At 45.5% G+C, this 19,378-nt stretch overlaps 1 protein-coding gene across 1 annotated transcript; it reads right to left on the minus strand.

The window, feature by feature from the left end:
* Positions 1-13,020, minus strand: LOC139551639 (serine/arginine-rich splicing factor 1B). The gene is made up of 5 exons (XM_071362907.1): positions 12,630-13,020; positions 8,307-8,515; positions 4,402-4,574; positions 3,542-4,283; positions 1-545 (listed from the first exon to the last, which is right to left on the minus strand). The coding sequence occupies exons 1-4, from the start codon at positions 12,839-12,841 to the stop codon at positions 4,086-4,088; spliced, it is 792 nt and encodes a 263-aa protein (XP_071219008.1). The 5' UTR covers positions 12,842-13,020; the 3' UTR covers positions 1-545; positions 3,542-4,085.
* Positions 13,021-19,378: the final 6,358 nt, after the last annotated feature.

Consider the following 19,378-nt stretch of genomic DNA (forward strand, 5'->3'; position numbering starts at 1 on the left):
TACTGTAGAAGACACTTTATTGAAGAGATGCAGAAACATGAAGTTACCAACTAGGGAAACAAACTAATCATAATATCTACCGAGGAAACAATGCAAACCTTTAAAAAAATAACACCCTCCCTCCAAACCAAACACATTACCCTCCATCCCTTTAATGAACAAACATTTACCCCCTCCCCCCAGATTATAATTCCCTTCTAGTTACCAATCTCCTTATGTGCGCCTCCCTCCATCCTGAGCCAGTCTCCTGGTTTTGCGCTGAGCTCCTCTTAAATAATAAAAGAACGCTGGTCAGCATCCTAGAAGGACGCTGTGGAGTCCACACGGGGGGGGGGGGGATAAACTAATTTTGGGTGTTTGAGAGCCATTTTGAGTGAATTAGGTTTAGTATCTAGGTTCCAGTGGGCTGTGGTCTGGTCCCGATCCTATGCTCCTGTCCCACTCCGCGTTTTCTCTCCATCCTTAATCCTAATCCCTGCTCTGATCCTGATGGTCTGATTGGCTCCGGGACGGGGAGACAGAGCCCTCCTCCAATCACAGCCCTCCTTGAGACAGATCCCGCACCCAACAGAGAGAAGGAAGGAGCAACAGGTTAGAATCACTCACAGCCTGCTACAGCCAATCAGCCACTCTATCACAACCTGCTATAGTTAGGGCTTGGCGATATGGCCAAAATATTATATCACGGTGTAAAAAGATTATATATTTTTTTTAATGGTATGACGGTATTTAATGATTTTTTAATAATAAAAGTCCTTAAATTTGCTTTATGAGTATTGTTGCCACCCTAATACCACATGCATTATATGTGATTTCAAATTAGTTGTTCTACACTGTTCAATTCAACCAAAATCTTTTTCATAAATTTCTGCGTTTCCTGCACTCATTTGAGATCATTTCCAAACTGCACGATATGGGCAACAACAAACTAGGCCCTATTTTTAACCAAATGTTGCGATTTAGAGCAAAACACTTGGGTGAACTGTTGGAATAAAAGGAAGTAATGAATAGGAAGGGTAAATTCCATAGTTAGAATATAATAGTGGGCACTTTGAATACTGTGTTTGAGATGAAAACGAATGAAAATGCCAGGAGGAGGTATTGTGACAGGGTAGGAACCAAAGTGATGGTCAGTGTTTCCTAGGGGACTCTAATCTTTGGCTACATTGAAGGTTCTCTTCGTTACTTCATGTAACTAACATTCACATATTCCTCTGATTTAGAAAATACTGTTGTACCAACATGCCGATTTAGTTCTACACCACCACTGGTATCATCAGGCTGTATAGCTAGTTACCTTTGCTCTGACTGAGTACATTTATTAGCGAGCTAGCAGTTAGCATTAGCGGCTAACAAGATTTAGGCCCAACTTGCTATGAAAACACAAGTTTGCAGATGTAAGAAACAAACTAAGTTTAATTATAGAACGCTAGTGGAGTTATATTAAGAAGCAAAGTGAAAACAGCATTGTTGTCATCAACATGGTAGTGATCAGCGTTGACAAAGCAGACTGAACCCAAGTGTCTCCTGGTTAGCCAACATGGTAGTGATCAGCGTTGACAAAGCAGACTGAACCCAAGTGTCTCCTGGTTAGCCAACATGGTAGTGATCAGCATTGACAAAGCAAACTGAACCCAAGTGTCTCCTGGTTAGCCAACATGGTAGTGATCAGCATTGACAAAGCAAACTGAACCCAAGTGTCTCCTGGTTAGCCAACATGGTAGTGATCAGCATTGACAAAGCAGACTGAACCCAAGTGTCTCCTGGTTAGCCAACATGGTAGTGATCAGCATTGACAAAGCAAACTGAACCCAAGTGTCTCCTGGTTAGCCAACATGGTAGTGATCAGCATTGACAAAGCAAACTGAACCCAAGTGTCTCCTGGTTAGCCAACATGGTAGTGATCAGCATTGACAAAGCAAACTGAACCCAAGTGTCTCCTGGTCAAGCAACAACAAATATGCTCCTTGAGTGACAGGGGGGCAGGGCTATGTCTGTGTGGAAAGCAGCATGGAGAGAGATGACTCAAGTAGCAAAGCCAACTATAAAAATGGGCGTTACACACAACGTATCACATTTAACAAACCAAACGTTCAAATACCGTTATAGAAGGTAAAGTAAAAACCCAAACCGGTCCCTGCATCAATATCTGTGTATAGTAAAAAACGGTATACCGCCCAAGTCTAGCTACAGCCAATCAGCCATCACAACCTGCTGGCTCTGAACGCTGTGTGTTTAAGACATTTACAGCTGAAAACTCACCTCAACGCTAGAAAGTTCTCTGAACCAAGACTAATGACAAAATATAACCAACAACTAATAATGCCAGACACACACACTGTCCTGTTGACACAGAGACACACACACACTGTCCTGTTGACACAGAGACACACACACACTGTCCTGTTGACACAGAGACACACACTGTCCTGTTGACACAGAGACACACACTGTCCTGTTGACACAGAGACACACTGTCCTGTTGACACAGAGACACACTGTCCTGTTGACACAGAGACACACACACTGTCCTATTGACACAGAGACACACACACTGTCCTATTGACACAGAGACACACACACTGTCCTGTTGACACAGAGACACACTGTCCTGTTGACACAGAGACACACACTGTCCTATTGACACAGAGACACACACTGTCCTATTGACACAGAGACACACACTGTCCTATTGACACAGAGACACACACTGTCCTATTGACACAGAGACACACACTGTCCTATTGACACAGAGACACACACTGTCCTATTGACACAGAGACACACACTGTCCTATTGACACAGAGACACACACTGTCCTATTGACACAGAGACACACACTGTCCTATTGACACAGAGACACACACTGTCCTATTGACACAGAGACACACACTGTCCTATTGACACAGAGACACACACTGTCCTATTGACACAGAGACACACACTGTCCTATTGACACAGAGACACACACTGTCCTATTGACACAGAGACACACACTGTCCTATTGACACAGAGACACACACTGTCCTATTGACACAGAGACACACACTGTCCTATTGACACAGAGACACACACTGTCCTATTGACACAGAGACACACACTGTCCTATTGACACAGAGACACACACTGTCCTATTGACACAGAGACACACACTGTCCTATTGACACAGAGACACACTGTCCTGTTGACACAGAGACACACACTGTCCTATTGACACAGAGACACACACTGTCCTATTGACACAGAGACACACACTGTCCTGTTGACACAGAGACACACACTGTCCTGTTGACACAGAGACACACTGTCCTGTTGACACAGAGACACACTGTCCTGTTGACACTACCATGCATGTTACTCTGACCAGAAACCATGAATAGAAAACCAGGACCGGATGAGATTGAGGGAAGGAGAGGTGGCAAAGCACTAATTAATATGAGAGAGTTAAGAGTAGGAAGTTAAAACCAGTTCAATAATATTACTGGGTCAGAAAAACATCAGGTCTGACAGCTGATTGGATGAGAGACTACTGCCGTCATACCATTGGCTGGTTATTTGACTCCTCCTGCTCCTCCTGTTAATCCTAATATGAACAGTTTCCTGTTTCCCAGCAGCCTATCAGGTTGCTCCTGTGATCTCTACAGAGAGACACGACAGACAGGTCAGAGGTCAACACAACAACACATCAAAGACAATAATACCATCCCTCCCCACATAAACACAAAATAAATCTCACCAACCCCCCCCCGTCAAAACAGAACAATTAAAGCCCTTTACACAGATGGGAGAGAGAGAAGGGGGGGCGGAGGAGAAATAGAGAAGATGAGAGAGAGAGAGAGCGGGGGAAGATGAGGGGTCAGCAGATACAAAGAGAACAGAGGTCATACGTCACAGCTGAGGCAAACTAGACCAGGAAACGGGGATGAAAGAACAAGACGTAGCCGAGGCAAGAGAACATGAGGTGTAATGCATTAGAATGTCCACCGGGCGGCGTCTGTCCGTCTCCTGGTCTGATGTGTCCTCTCCCTGGGGGGGGGGGGGGGGGGGGGGCCGCTGGGCTGGAGGTGTGTGTATGTGGTTTGTGTCTAGGTGCGGGAGCGTGATCGGGAGTGTCGTGGCGAGTAGCGTGGCGAAGGCCGGCTGCGTCGCGGCGGCGAGAAGCTGCGCGAGCGGCTGTTGCTACGCCCGTTGCTACGCCCGTTGCTACGGCTACGAGAGCGGGAGCGTCCGTAACTGGGGCTGCGAGGTCCGTCCACCTTCACACGAACGTACGCAGTCTCTCCCTAAACACACAGGAGAGAGAGAAGGCTGCCCGATGAGACACACACAGGGTATAGGGTGTAGACTCCAACCAAGTGTTCTAGCCCTGGAGTCCAGACCAACCTCTGACCCCTGACCTACCTCGTGGGAGCGGAACTTGGTGTTGTCCAGTTTGCGGACAGCGTAGGTCATGTCCTCCTTGCGTACGAACTCCACCACGCCGGTACCGTCCCGGAACACGTCGGCATAACATACATCACCTGCCTCGCGCATGTGGTCCTTTAGGTCCTGCCAGCTACCACTAGAGGGGAGACCTGGAGGAGGAGGAGGTGGTAGAGGGGTAACAGTGTAAAGACAGGAGGAGACCTGGAGGGGGAGGAGGTAGAGGGGTAACAGTGTAAAGACAGGAGGAGACCTGGAGGGGGAGGAGGTAGAGGGGTAACAGTGTAAAGACAGGAGGAGACCTGGAGGGGGAGGTGGTAGAGGGGTAACAGTGTAAAGACAGGAGGAGACCTGGAGGAGGAGGTGGTAGAGGGGTAACAGTGTAAAGACAGGAGGAGACCTGGAGGAGGAGGTGGTAGAGGGGTAACAGTGTAAAGACAGGAGGAGACCTGGAGGAGGAGGAGGTGGTAGAGGGGTAACAGTGTAAAGACAGGAGGAAACCTGGAGGAGGTGGTGGTAAAGGGGTAACAGTGTAAAGACAGGAGGAAACCTGGAGGAGGTGGTAGAGGGGTAACAGTGTAAAGACAGGAGGAGACCTGGAGGAGGAGGTGGTAGAGGGGTAACAGTGTAAAGACAGGAGAAGACCTGGAGGAGGTGGTAGAGGGGTAACAGTGTAAAGACAGGAGGAGACCTGGAGAGGGACGAGGAGGAGGTGGTAGAGGGGTAACAGTGTAAAGACAGGAGGAGACCTGGAGGAGGAGGAGGTGGTAGAGGGGTAACAGTGTAAAGACAGGAGGAGACCTGGAGGAGGTGGTAGAGGGGTAACAGTGTAAAGACAGGAGGAAACCTGGAGGAGGTGGTAGAGGGGTAACAGTGTAAAGACAGGAGGAGACCTGGAGGGGGAGGAGGTGGTGGTAGAGGGGTAACAGTGTAAAGACAGGAGGAGACCTGGAGGGGGAGGAGGTGGTAGAGGGGTAACAGTGTAAAGACAGGAGGAAACCTGGAGGAGGAGGTAGAGGGGTAACAGTGTAAAGACAGGAGGAGACCTGGAGGAGGTGGTAGAGGGGTAACAGTGTAAAGACAGGAGGAGACCTGGAGGGGGAGGAGGAGGTGGTAGAGGGGTAACAGTGTAAAGACAGGAGGAGACCTGGAGGGGGAGGTGGTAGAGGGGTAACAGTGTAAAGACAGGAGGAGACCTGGAGGAGGAGGTGGTAGAGGGGTAACAGTGTAAAGACAGGAGGAGACCTGGAGGAGGAGGTGGTAGAGGGGTAACAGTGTAAAGACAGGAGGAGACCTGGAGGAGGAGGTGGTAGAGGGGTAACAGTGTAAAGACAGGAGAAGACCTGGAGGAGGAGGAGGTGGTAGAGGGGTAACAGTGTAAAGACAGGAGGAAACCTGGAGGAGGAGGTAGAGGGGTAACAGTGTAAAGACAGGAGGAGACCTGGAGGAGGAGGTAGAGGGGTAACAGTGTAAAGACAGGAGGAGACCTGGAGGAGGAGGTGGTAGAGGGGTAACAGTGTAAAGACAGGAGGAGACCTGGAGGAGGAGGTAGAGGGGTAACAGTGTAAAGACAGGAGGAGACCTGGAGGAGGAGGTGGTAGAGGGGTAACAGTGTAAAGACAGGAGGAGACCTGGAGGGGGAGGAGGTGGTGGTAGAGGGGTAACAGTGTAAAGACAGGAGGAGACCTGGAGGGGGAGGAGGAGGTAGAGGGGTAACAGTGTAAAGACAGGAGGAGACCTGGAGGGGGAGGAGGAGGTAGAGGGGTAACAGTGTAAAGACAGGAGGAGACCTGGAGGAGGTGGTAGAGGGGTAACAGTGTAAAGACAGGAGGAGACCTGGAGGAGGAGGTAGAGGGGTAACAGTGTAAAGACAGGAGGAGACCTGGAGGAGGAGGAGGAGGTAGAGGGGTAACAGTGTAAAGACAGGAGGAAACCTGGAGGAGGAGGTAGAGGGGTAACAGTGTAAAGACAGGAGGAGACCTGGAGGAGGAGGTGGTAGAGGGGTAACAGTGTAAAGACAGGAGGAGACCTGGAGGAGGTGGTAGAGGGGTAACAGTGTAAAGACAGGAGGAGCCCTGGAGGAGGAGGTGGTAGAGGGGTAACAGTGTAAAGACAGGAGGAGACCTGGAGGGGGAGGAGGTGGTAGAGGGGTAACAGTGTAAAGACAGGAGGAGACCTGGAGGAGGAGGAGGTGGTAGAGGGGTAACAGTGTAAAGACAGGAGGAGACCTGGAGGAGGAGGAGGTGGTAGAGGGGTAACAGTGTAAAGACAGGAGGAGACCTGGAGGAGGTGGTAGAGGGGTAACAGTGTAAAGACAGGAGGAGACCTGGAGGGGGAGGAGGAGGTAGAGGGGTAACAGTGTAAAGACAGGAGGAGACCTGGAGGAGGAGGAGGTGGTAGAGGGGTAACAGTGTAAAGACAGGAGGAGACCTGGAGGGGGAGGAGGTGGTAGAGGAGCAACAATGTAAAGACAGGAGGAGACCTGGAGGGGGAGGTGGTAGAGGGGTAACAGTGTAAAGACAGGAGGAGACCTGGAGGGGGAGGTGGTAGAGGGGTAACAGTGTAAAGACAGGAGGAGACCTGGAGGAGGAGGTGGTAGAGGGGTAACAGTGTAAAGACAGGAGGAGACCTGGAGAGGGACGAGGAGGAGGTGGTAGAGGGGTAACAATGTAAAGACAGGAGGAGACCTGGAGGAGGAGGTGGTAGAGGGGTAACAGTGTAAAGACAGGAGGAGACCTGGAGGAGGAGGTAGAGGGGTAACAGTGTAAAGACAGGAGGAGACCTGGAGGGGAGGTGGTAGAGGAGCAACAATGTAAAGACAGGAGGAGACCTGGAGGAGGAGGTGGTAGAGGAGCAACAATGTAAAGACAGGAGGAGACCTGGAGGAGGAGGAGGTGGTAGAGGGGTAACAATGTAAAGACAGGAGGAGACCTGGAGGAGGAGGAGGTGGTAGAGGGGTAACAATGTAAAGACAGGAGGAGACCTGGAGGAGGAGGAGGTGGTAGAGGGGTAACAGTGTAAAGACAGGAGGAGACCTGGAGGAGGTGGTGGTAGAGGGGTAACAGTGTAAAGACAGGAGGAGCCCTGGAGGGGGAGGAGGTGGTAGAGGGGTAACAGTGTAAAGACAGGAGGAAACCTGGAGGAGGAGGTAGAGGGGTAACAGTGTAAAGACAGGAGGAGACCTGGAGGAGGAGGTGGTAGAGGGGTAACAGTGTAAAGACAGGAGGAGACCTGGAGGAGGAGGTGGTAGAGGGGTAACAGTGTAAAGACAGGAGGAGACCTGGAGGAGGAGGTGGTAGAGGGGTAACAGTGTAAAGACAGGAGGAGACCTGGAGGAGGAGGTGGTAGAGGGGTAACAGTGTAAAGACAGGAGGAGACCTGGAGGAGGAGGTGGTAGAGGGGTAACAGTGTAAAGACAGGAGGAGACCTGGAGGAGGAGGTGGTAGAGGGGTAACAGTGTAAAGACAGGAGGAGACCTGGAGGAGGTGGTGGTAGAGGAGCAACAATGTAAAGACAGGAGGAGACCTGGAGGAGGAGGTGGTAGAGGGGTAACAGTGTAAAGACAGGAGGAGACCTGGAGGAGGAGGTGGTAGAGGGGTAACAGTGTAAAGACAGGAGGAGACCTGGAGGGGGAGGAGGAGGTGGTAGAGGGGTAACAGTGTAAAGACAGGAGGAGACCTGGAGGGGGAGGAGGAGGTGGTAGAGGGGTAACAGTGTAAAGACAGGAGGAGACCTGGAGGAGGAGGAGGTAGAGGGGTAACAGTGTAAAGACAGGAGAAGACCTGGAGGAGGAGGAGGAGGTAGAGGGGTAACAGTGTAAAGACAGGAGGAGGTGGTAGAGGGGTAACAGTGTAAAGACAGGAGAAGGAGGGGTAAAGACTGACCTGAGACGATGACTCTGTACTCTGAGCGCCGCGAGGGAGGTCCGTATCGTCCTCTTGGGGCCCCTCCTCCATCGCCGCCGCCGCCCCCACCCCTGCCGCCGCCACCACCCCCTCTCCCTCCCCCACGCCCACTACGGGGGAACTCCACCCGGAGACGGTAACCATCATAGTCATAACCATCACGACCGTGCACCGCATCATCAGCATCCCTGGGACACACAAACACAGAGAAAGATATGACAACACAGACAGAGTTGGAGAGGGCCAATAGTTAATTAGCCAGCTACTTCACTCTGCTGCCTACACATCAGTTTGAGAAAAGCACATTCCACAGCCAACCCGTTTTCACTGTGTTGTTTAATGTACGCAGTGGTTTCATGGCAACATGAAACCAACCGGACCAAATAAATAAAATGTAACATAGTCTAACTGATTGGCCTACAGCTCAGAACTGTGTGAAAACACCCTCAGTGAACCCGAGTAACCCGATGTTTGGTTTTTTAATTGTACCTTTGTTTAACTAGGCAAATCAGTTATAATGGACGGCCTAGGAACAGTGGGTTTAACTGCCTTGTTCAGGGGCAGAACAGAATTTACCTCGTCAGCTCAGGGATTCGATCTTAAAACCTTTCGGTCACAAGATGGCGGGGCAGTAGGACGTGTATATCGGTGTCAATAGCCGGTATTTTTTCATATACATCTTAATCTCACGTTCTATCTACGAACTAAATATACTTCCCTGCAAATCACCTTACCCAATGTGGTATGGATCTATTTTTAGTTAGCGGGGTGCGCGCTAATAGCGTTTCAAACGTCACTCGCTCTGATGCTTGGAGTAGTTGTTCCCCTTGCTCTGCATGGGTAACGCTGCTTCGAGGGTGGCTGTTGTCGATGTGTTCCTGGTTCGAGCCCAGGTAGCGGCGAGGAGAGGGACGGAAGCTATACTGTTACACTGGCAATACTAAAGTGCCTATAAGAACATCCAATAGTCAAAGGTATATGAAATACAAATCCTATAGAGAGAAATAGTCCTATAATTCCTATAATAACTACAACCTAAAACTTCTTACCTGGGAATATTGAAGACTCATGTTAAAAGGAACCACCAGCTTTCATATGTTCTCATGTTCTGAGCAAGGAACTTAAACGCTTTCTTACATGGCACATATTGCACTAACTTTCTTCTCCCAGCACTTTGTTTTTGCATTATTTAAACCAAATTGAACAGGTTTCATTATTTATTTGAGGCTAAATTGATTTTATTGATGTATTATATTAAGTTAAAATAAGTGTTAATTCAGTATTGTTGTAATTGTCATTATTACAAATAATATATATATATATATTTTTTTTTTTAATAAATCCGCATCAGCTTTTTTTTGGTCCTCCAATAAATCGGTATCGAAAAATTATAATCGGTCGACCTCTAATCTGGACCCTCTCTAAAAGTATCCACTGCAATTACTCCCTGACGAAGGCCATGCAGCCGAAACGCGTCGGTTTTAACAACTTTGTTTCTATTGAACATGCCATACTAATAAAGGCATTTTAATTAATTATATGAAGAGTGCCTTGGTCCTCCTTTCTTTTTGATGACCAATTTACACCTTTTACCAAAGAGCACCTTCTATCTACCAAAATATACTATAGCGTACCTTAGTAGCGCTTCCCTTCCTCCTCTTTCTATCCACTGCAATTGTTGCAACCCCTATTACCAGCCTGTTCAACCTCTTTCATATCGTCTGAGATACCAAAGATTGGAAAGCTGCCGCGGTCCTCCCCCTCTTCAAAGGGGGTGACACTCTAGACCCAAACTGTTATAGACCTATATCTATCCTACCCTGTCTTTCTAAGGTCTTCGAAAGCCAAGTTAACAAACAGATCACCGACCAATTCGAATCCCACCGTACCTTCTCCTTTTGCTGCGGGTGATTCTCTGATCCACCTCTACGCAGACGACACCATTCTGTATACTTCTGGCCCTTCTTTGGACACCGTTACGAGCTTCAATGCCATACAACTCTCCTCCCGTGGCCCCCAACTGCTCTTAAATGCAAGTAAAACTAAATGCCTGCTCTTTAACTGATCGCTGCCCGCCTTCCCAGCATCACTACTCTGGACGGTTCTGACTTAGAATAGGTGGACAACTACAAATACCTAGGTGTCTGGTTAGACTGTAAACTCTCCTTCCAGACTCATTAAGAATCTCCAATCCAAAATTAAATCTAGAATCGGCTTCCTATTTCGCAACAAAGCCTCCTTCACTCATGCTGCCAAACATACCCTCGTAAAACTGACTATCCTACCGATCCTTGACTTCGGTGATGTAATTTACAAAATAGCCTCCAACACTCTACTCAGCAAATTGGATGCAGTCTATCATAGTGCCATCCGTTTTGTCACCAAAGCCCCATATACTACCCACCACCACGACCTGTATGCTCTCGTTGGCTGGCCCTCGCTTCATATTCGTCGCCAAACCCACTGGCTCCAGGTCATCTATAAGTCTTTGCTAGGTAAATCCCTGCCTTGTCTCAGCTCACTGGTCACCATAGCAGCAGCACCCACCCGTAGCACGCGCTCCAGCAGGTATATTTCACTGGTCACCCCCAAAGCCAATTCCTCCTTTCCTTCCAGTTCTCTGCTGCCAATGACTGGAACGAATTGCAAAAGTCACATTAGCTGGAGACTCATATCTCCCTCACTAACTTTAAGCATCAGCTATCAGAGCAGCTCACAGATCACTGTACCTGTAAATAACCCATCCAACTACCTCATCCCCATATTGTTATTTCTTTTTTGCTCCTTTGCACCCCAGTATCTTTACTTGCACATTCACCTTTTGCTCATCTATCACTCCAGTGTTTAAATGCTAAATTGTAATTATTTCGCCACTACGGCCTATTTATTGCCTTACCTCCCTAATCCTGGTATATAGACTGTATATAGACTTTTCTATTGACTGTACTTTTGTTTATTCCATGTGTAACTCTGTGTTGTTGTTTGTGTTTCACTGCTTTGCTTTACCTTGGCCAGGTCGCAGTTGTAAATGAGAACTTGTTCTCAACTAGCCTACCTGGTTAACTGGTCTAATACCTGGTTAAATAAAGGTGGGGGAAAAACAGGTACAAAGTTCTAACCACTAGGCTGCCTACTAACGGATAGCCATGCGTGCTTCACCCTCATGTTGGCGCTAGCAATCAGGCTAGGTAGTGATAGGTATCAACAGCCAATCCAGTAGGGGCTGGAAACTACAGTGAGCTTGGATTGGTAAATAACAATGCCATGTCTCGGATTATTTGCATGAAGTTACGTTTTCCCCAACTTCGGTCCCGCCCCTCGCCCAACGGTCCCCGCCCACTTTGCTTCCTTCATTCAAAATGAACGGGCGTCCATTGTTTCATCTCCCCAACACACTAATGTGTATCTGGTGTTACAGACTTCAACGCAAATTAAATTACCCAGCAACCAGTTAGAAACAATGAATCCTAATAAAAGGAGAAAAAAATGGTTATTTCCTCAAACCAAAGAAGTGCTTTAAAATTTGCCACATCTTGAAAAAGACAGGGACACTTGTTAGGTTTTACACCCTGAATGAATGTTAACCACGAGAAGAATAGAATGTTTCACTTTTGATTTACACACGCCAGCGATCAGTCACCGTAGGCCATCAACGTGTACCCATGCGAACAGTGGACGCTCTCACATAGTAACCTTATTAATATCGAGTTACCTTCGGTCAACCCAGACGGTTGGGGAGGGTAGCTCTTATTTAACAGCGTTGTGACGCAGAACAATGGGCTGAGCATAGAAAGTTTGATAGGCGAGTTGGTGCAACGGTGCTCAATAAAACTAGTAACTGGCAGGGTGAAAAATACCCTAAAATATGTTAGCGCGATTACTTCTAAACAACGGCAAGCAGTTGGGACAACCTGTAATATAATACAACTGGACTCCATGGCAGATGCAATTACCTAATTCAAAAGAAGCGTTAAATAAAGTCATGTGTCCGGCCCATCGCCATCTTGCGCAACTCTCCGTTTAACAATAATTATGATTGTGGACGACCACCTCAATAACTTGGCTCTTGACCATAGTAGAAAGATCAAAGAACCTATATAGTATGTTAAAAACTCTGGTAAAACTCTGGCAACAACACACCAACCAATATCTCCTACTCTACACAACACGAGGTAGCGAGCTAGCTAAGGGGTTGCTAGTTGTTACCGAGCACTTCCTGCGGCTAGCTACTTAGCGAACGTTAGCTATCGGTTTGTTCTGAAAGCGGCTTAATTATGTTTTTAGCATAGTCAGCTAACTTACCTGGGGTCCTCGAATTCCACGAAAGCGAACGGCGGTCCTCCCCTCCGGTTTTTCAGATCGATATCTCGGATCGCCCCGTACTTATAAAACACATCCTCCACGTCTTTAGTGCGAATATCAGGCGGCAGGTTACCCACGTAGATCCGACAGTCGTTGTTTCCCGCTGGGCCACGAACCACGCTCCCGCCGCCCGACATATTATCTCCAGACATCCGTAGACTGATAGCTAACTTTCGTGGTTTAAAAGTTAGGAAACCACTTTAACGTTATTTAGCAAATTGCTCTTGTAAAAATAGCAAGCTATGTTTGGTCAGTCGTTAACAGTTCACACCAAGTTTGCTAGCTCACTAACGTTAACTAGCTAGCAACAAAATACAAATATTCCCACCACAACTCTCGCAGGCTTGAGTGGCTTCACAAAATGGTGCCGAGATCTCGCCACAGAGTTTTTAAACACAGAGGCGCAACATCGCAAGACTTCCGGGAAGAAGTGGTTTGGTGTTAGATAAGCGAAACATTCGTCCTTTGTATCTAAAGGCACAACCTAGATTCGAGACAATGGTTTAAGTATTTTAACATGTTATTACTCCAACCTCGTGAAAGTGACACGTTTTCATTTTCGTCAAAAACGACTATATCGAAGGCATGCGTTTGATTTGACGGCCTGCACCTGCGCAGTTCGGCGCGAGACGACTGTTAGACCCGATGACGTATTTCTACGCAAGCGCTTAGCCAGCCAACGTCGCCATGACACCTACACGTGTGATCGGGGATCTGCATATCTTCATACTGCAATGTCTTTGGTCTCGCGTTCATTTGGTCGTCATTAGTTACCACAGCCACAAAGTCAGAAGGCCCGCCTACTTGACCAATCAGAAGGAGTGTGATGACGCATAGGGTTAGGTTCGTGGGAAACGACCAATCAGACGAGGGAGATGTAATGACGCGTATGCCGACGGTCTTGTAGGAGTAGAGGAGAAACAAGCACTCACCTAGATTTGAGTTAAAGAAAGGAATTAGGCAAGGGTTGTCCTATCTCACCGTTTCTATTTTTATGAATCACTCAACTTCTTAATTCTTTAAATAAGTCCTGTACAAGGTATTTCCATAGCTGGTAAAGAAATTATTATAAGCCAGCTGGCTGACGAAACTACACTTTTTCTGAAAGACGCTGGTCAGATTCCCATATCGATCAATGTGATATAGAATCCATTTGGTATATGTTTTAACATTAATAAATGTGATCTCATGGCTGTCAAAGACTGTGGGACACCTTCATATTTTGGCATTCCAGTGAAAGAAGAACTTACTTATTTAGGCATAACCATTACTAAGGATCAGAAGTCTCGTGGCTTCCTACATTTTAACCCTCGTATTAAAAAAAAAACAGAAGAAGCTAAATCAATGGCTAAAGAGGGACTTATCTTTAAAAGGTAGAGTCCTAATAACCAAGGCCGAAGGCATCTCTAGACTAACATATGGCGTTCTATCTTTATATCTTGACGGTAAAATAAGCAAGGAGATAGACCAGATGCTTTTCAACTTTCTGTGGAGAAACCGTACCCATTATATTAGGAAAACTGTTGTAATGAACACTTATGAGAAAGGTGGGCTGAATTTTCTAGACTTTACTACCTTAAAATATTATTTAAGATCAATTGGATAAAACAATTCCTAAGAAGACCCACTTCTATGTGGAACTTTATTCCTCGTGTCTTCTCTACTTTTGGTGGCCTTTAACTTCATGTTAGTTTGCAATTATAATATTGGCAGTTCAAGTGAAACTCTGCTTTTCATCGGCAGGTTTTCTTGTCATGGTCCTTCATTTATAAGCATAATTTTTCTTCACACAGATATTATATATGGAATAAAATCGGGACATGTTGAATAAAAATACTTATTTGTTTTTAGAATATTGGTTCCGAAATAATATCCTATTGGTGTGACAACGTGTAAATGCAGAGGGTTTTTTACTTCGTTATAAGGATCATTTTACAAGATCCCAGTAACACTTAAAGATGTTGCCATTGTTTTAGACGCCATTCCCTCAGGTGTTGCTTTATTATTCAGGAACGTGTCAAGACCTGACCCTCAGAGCCTACCTTCCCTTGACCCTGCTGACTCATCAGTAGGAAAGATTTGTTTCTCTTTTGGTCCATTCAACAACAATAGCGCTATAGGAGCCTTGTTTCAACAGGATGTTGTATCTATACCTTATGTCATGCCTTATTGGAATGGTTTTATTGATAATGTCTGTTGGAACAAAGTTTGGATGTTGCCACATACATACCTACTTATTAAAATTATTCATAAATATTATCCTGCCAACCACTAGATTAAGTTTTTTTATCTCCAAATTGTACCTTTTGTAATGACCACCCAGAAACAGTGTTGCATCTTTTTCGGTATTGTATTCGTGTAAGGAATCTGTGGCAAGACATCAGTAGATTTATAACTGAACACATTTATGAAGATCTTACACTATTGTGGAGAGATGTACTTCTTGGATTCTTTACTTATGATATAAATGAGTTGAAACAATTTTATGTAATTAATTTCATTATTCTTTTGGCCAAATTTCATATTCACAAATGTACATTTACAAACAAAACAACATTTTATTACCTTAAATTGAACTACACTACCAGTCAAAAGTTTGGACACACCTTTTTTATTTATTTTTACTATTTTCTACATTGTAGAATAATAGTGAAGACATCAAAACTATAAAATAACACATATGGAATCATGTAGTAACCAACAAATTGTTAAACAAATCTAAATGTATTTTTTAGATTCTTCACAGTAGCCGCCCTTTGTCTTGATGACAGCTTTGCACACTGATGACGTCAGTGATCTTCAGGTCGTTCCTGAGTTCCCGATTTACAATTCTGAGTTAGATGAAAGTTCAAAACGTATTTCCTCAGTCGTAGCTCGTTTACCCGAGTTCCCAGTTGTCTTCACTAAAGACAGATTGTGAAGTTTCCCGAGTTAACAGTTGTTTTGAGCGTGGCACAAATCATGCTTCATTGACAGCAGGGCCAATGTTGAATGTTTATCATTTTAAAATGTGGAAAAGAGACCCTTAATTTTAGACGTGGTACCACACAGCCACTCCACTGAATAGCAGGCTAGTGATTGCTTTGCAATGCTTGCAGTTAGTCACTGAATCCTTCCAAACCACTCATTGTTGAATTTGACTACATCCTCATCAGCACATATATCACTCCAGTGTAAATTGCTAAATTGTAATTACTTTGCCACTATTGGCCTATTTATTGCCTTACCTTCTTACTTCATTTGCACACACTGTATACAGATTTTTCTATTGTGTTATTGACTGTATGTTTGTTTATCCCATGTGTAACTCTGTGTTGTTTTTGTCACACTGCTTTGCTTTATCTTGGCCAGGTCACAGTTGTAAATGAGAACTTGTGGCCTACCTGGTTAAATAAAGGTGAAATTAAAAAAACACTACAAGCTTGGCACACCTGCATTTGGGGAGTTTCTCCCATTCTTCTCTGTAGATCCTCTCAGGCTCTGTTTTTGCTTTGTCATTACGGGCTATTGTGCATAGATTGATGAGGGGAAAAAAATATTTAGTCTATTTTAGAATAAGGCTGTAACGTAACAAAATGTGGAGAAAGTCAATGGGTCTGAATACTTTCCGAAGGCACTGTATACAAAACTACATTCAACGGACGAATCTGGGTTTGGAGGATGTCAGGAGAACGCTACCTGCCCCAATGCATAGTGCCAACTGTAAAGTTTGGTGGAGGAGGAACAATGATCTGGGGCTGTTTTTCATGGTTCGGGCCCCTTAGTTCCAGTGAAGGGAAATCTGAACGCTACAGCATACAATGATATTCTAGATGATTCTGTACTTCCAACTTTGTGGCAACATTTTGGCGAAGGCCCTTTCCTGTTTCAGCATGAAACTAGCATGAAGCTAGCACCGGTGGAGACCAAAAGCCTCCTGACAGTTTTTCCAACAGAAAAACAACTTTCGGACTGGTCAAATCCGTAGCACGATGTGCATGAGCCTTTCAAACATGGCTCCGGCATTTCCGGCTCTCTCGAACGGGAGACGAAGGATGGAAAACAAACCATCAGGAGTGACAAAAGCAGACAACTCTTAGGCTCAGTTAGAGGGACCTGACAATATCCCTTCAGCAGATTAAACTTGCTAATGTACTTAGTAGCGCCAACACGGGTCCACACAATCGTTGACCCTGGGCAAAGGTCCGGCTTAGTAACGACATTAAGCCTCCAAAAATTGTAACAAAACCGCAGAGACCCATCCTAATATACAGGGCGAACTCCACAGACTGTTGCCATGTAGTGCCACGCCATGTTCAACCATGAACTCCACCTCACTGTGGAGCCTCTCTCTCTTTTCAGGGTTCACTCGATAGGCATGATGTTTGATCTGGGCCCAGTCCCCAACGTCAATGTCATGCTCCAGTACATTTGCCTGAGCTGGCACATCCGAGAACAAACCCTGATATTCCAAAAGCAGTGCAACAATGTCGCCCCTTTCCTCCGTTGACAAGTGTGCCAAATGGACATCAAGGTTATCTAGAGTTATTTAACCGTCCAACTGGCACAGTGTGTATTGGGCTTTCCTCCATCTTAGTCAACGGTGACAGCAGTGGCCATAGTCAGTTTCCCCCGACTTCTCCACCCGATTGTAGCGGAGGAAGTATGGTTTCAACACGTTGACATGACAACGGGTTCTCTTCTGTTGTTGATCAAAGGTTCTCTGTTTCTCAAAAAACTTGTGAGTTTTAGGAAACTATATAAAAAATATAAAAATTGAAAGACAAAAAGTGTGTTTTGTCTTATGTTTAATTGTTGACAGCCAGTAAATGCTATGTTAACATTGGAGAAGGCGACGCATTTAAGTAGCAACGCATTGAAGTTGATTATGTTGTGTAATGGAAGTTGTTTTCTGTTGGTGGTGAGCAAACTTGTCCAACAAAAATATAGGATATATTTGTTGTCTTAAGGGGAAGGTGTTACAGGTTTTTGTTTTTCCATTTTGAGGTTGAACTTTTAGGACGAAGGCATGTAGGGCGCACCGATTGGCATCACCTCGTTAGTCAGTATGTGTTACACCTGTTCTGGCTTGTCCATCTCGTTAGTCGGGAGGTTTTTCACCTGTTCTGGCCCAGGTACTATTTAAGTGGCTGGCCCAGTGCTCCACTTGTCTTGAGAAATGTGGAGAGTCAACACCTTTAATTGGCGCTCCCTAATTGAGTTCTAGAAAAACATTCCTTTGTCTGATCTTCCGTTTTCTTTTTGCTAAACTTTTTGGTTCGCTACCTGTTTAAGTTTGGCAAGGTTGTAGCAACCTCATGATGGGTATAGAAAATGGTATGTAGTAGCCTAAACCTATCAATGTTACATTGAGCTGGGTGAATATGAATGACAGTCATCCAATATGCTGGAGTAGAATTAAGGTTATGCTCATTAAAAAATGTAATTATCTTCCCTCATCTTAAACGGGACCGACGGTAACTGCTCACAGCGGAGTTATTTTCCTACCAAAGGCTGTGCATCTGTTGCAGGTCAATAATATATTAACGTTCATTTTAGAATGAAAGGCTACCAACGTTGCTCTATCAAATAGAATAACTCCTCGGGGTTTGGAATGAAATCTCTTATGCTAGTTAGCTAACTCATTTAGATGCAAGTAGCAACAGTTAACTACTAGTTATCTAAGAAAAGACAACTTACCCTTTTGTCCTTTCTCAATGTAATTTTAGTGTCGTCGCTAATTCTTGTTCCAGACTGTATTTAGTTATTTGGTCCTCAAACCGGAACACGCATCATCACACTCCCTCCCCTGATTGGTCGAGTAGGAGGGCCTTGTAGCTGTGGTAACTAGTGACGACCTGTTCGTTCGGAACCTGCAAAGACCAATACCAGAACGCAATAATGTTCCTAGAATAAGTACAATTGATGTTTGCAGTTACTATACGGAACAAAAATATGAAAGCAACATGTAAAGTGTTGGTCTCATATTTCATCAGCTGAAATAAAAGATCCCAGAAATTTCCCATATGCACAGAAAGCTTATTTCTCTCAAATTGTGTGCACAAATGTTTAAATCCCTGTTAGTGAGCATTTCTCCTTTGCCAAGATAATCCATCCACCTGACAAGTGTTGCATATCATGACCATTACATAGGTGTACCTTTTGCTGGGGACAAAATGCCACTCGAAATTGTGCAGTTTTGTTACACAAGTATTGAGGGAGCATGCAATTGGCATGCTGACTGCAGGAATGTCCACCAGAGCTGTTGCCAAAATATTGAATGTCCATTTCTCTACCATAAGCCACCTCCAATGTCATTTTAGAGCATTTGCCAGTACGTCCAGCCGGCCTCACAACCGCAGACTGTGTGTTACCATGCCAGCCAAGGACCTCAACATCCGGCTTCTTCACTTTTTGGAATCGTCTGATACCGGCCACCCGATGAAACAGTGTTTCTATCTGTAATTAAGTTCTTTTGTGGGAAAAACTCATCCTGATTGGCTGAGCCTGGCTCCCCATTGGGTGGACCCAAGCCCACCCATGGCTCCGCCCCTGCCCAGTCATGTGAAATCCATAGATTAGGGCCAAATGTATTTATTTAAATTGTAACTCAGAAAACTAATTGAAATTGTTGCATTTATATTTATCAACAAACATAAGACCGGCCTTATATATTTTTTTATTGTCATAAACTTGTACAAAACATAAAA

This window comes from Salvelinus alpinus, chromosome 24 (assembly GCF_045679555.1).
Source record: "Salvelinus alpinus chromosome 24, SLU_Salpinus.1, whole genome shotgun sequence".
NCBI lineage: Eukaryota > Metazoa > Chordata > Actinopteri > Salmoniformes > Salmonidae > Salvelinus > Salvelinus alpinus.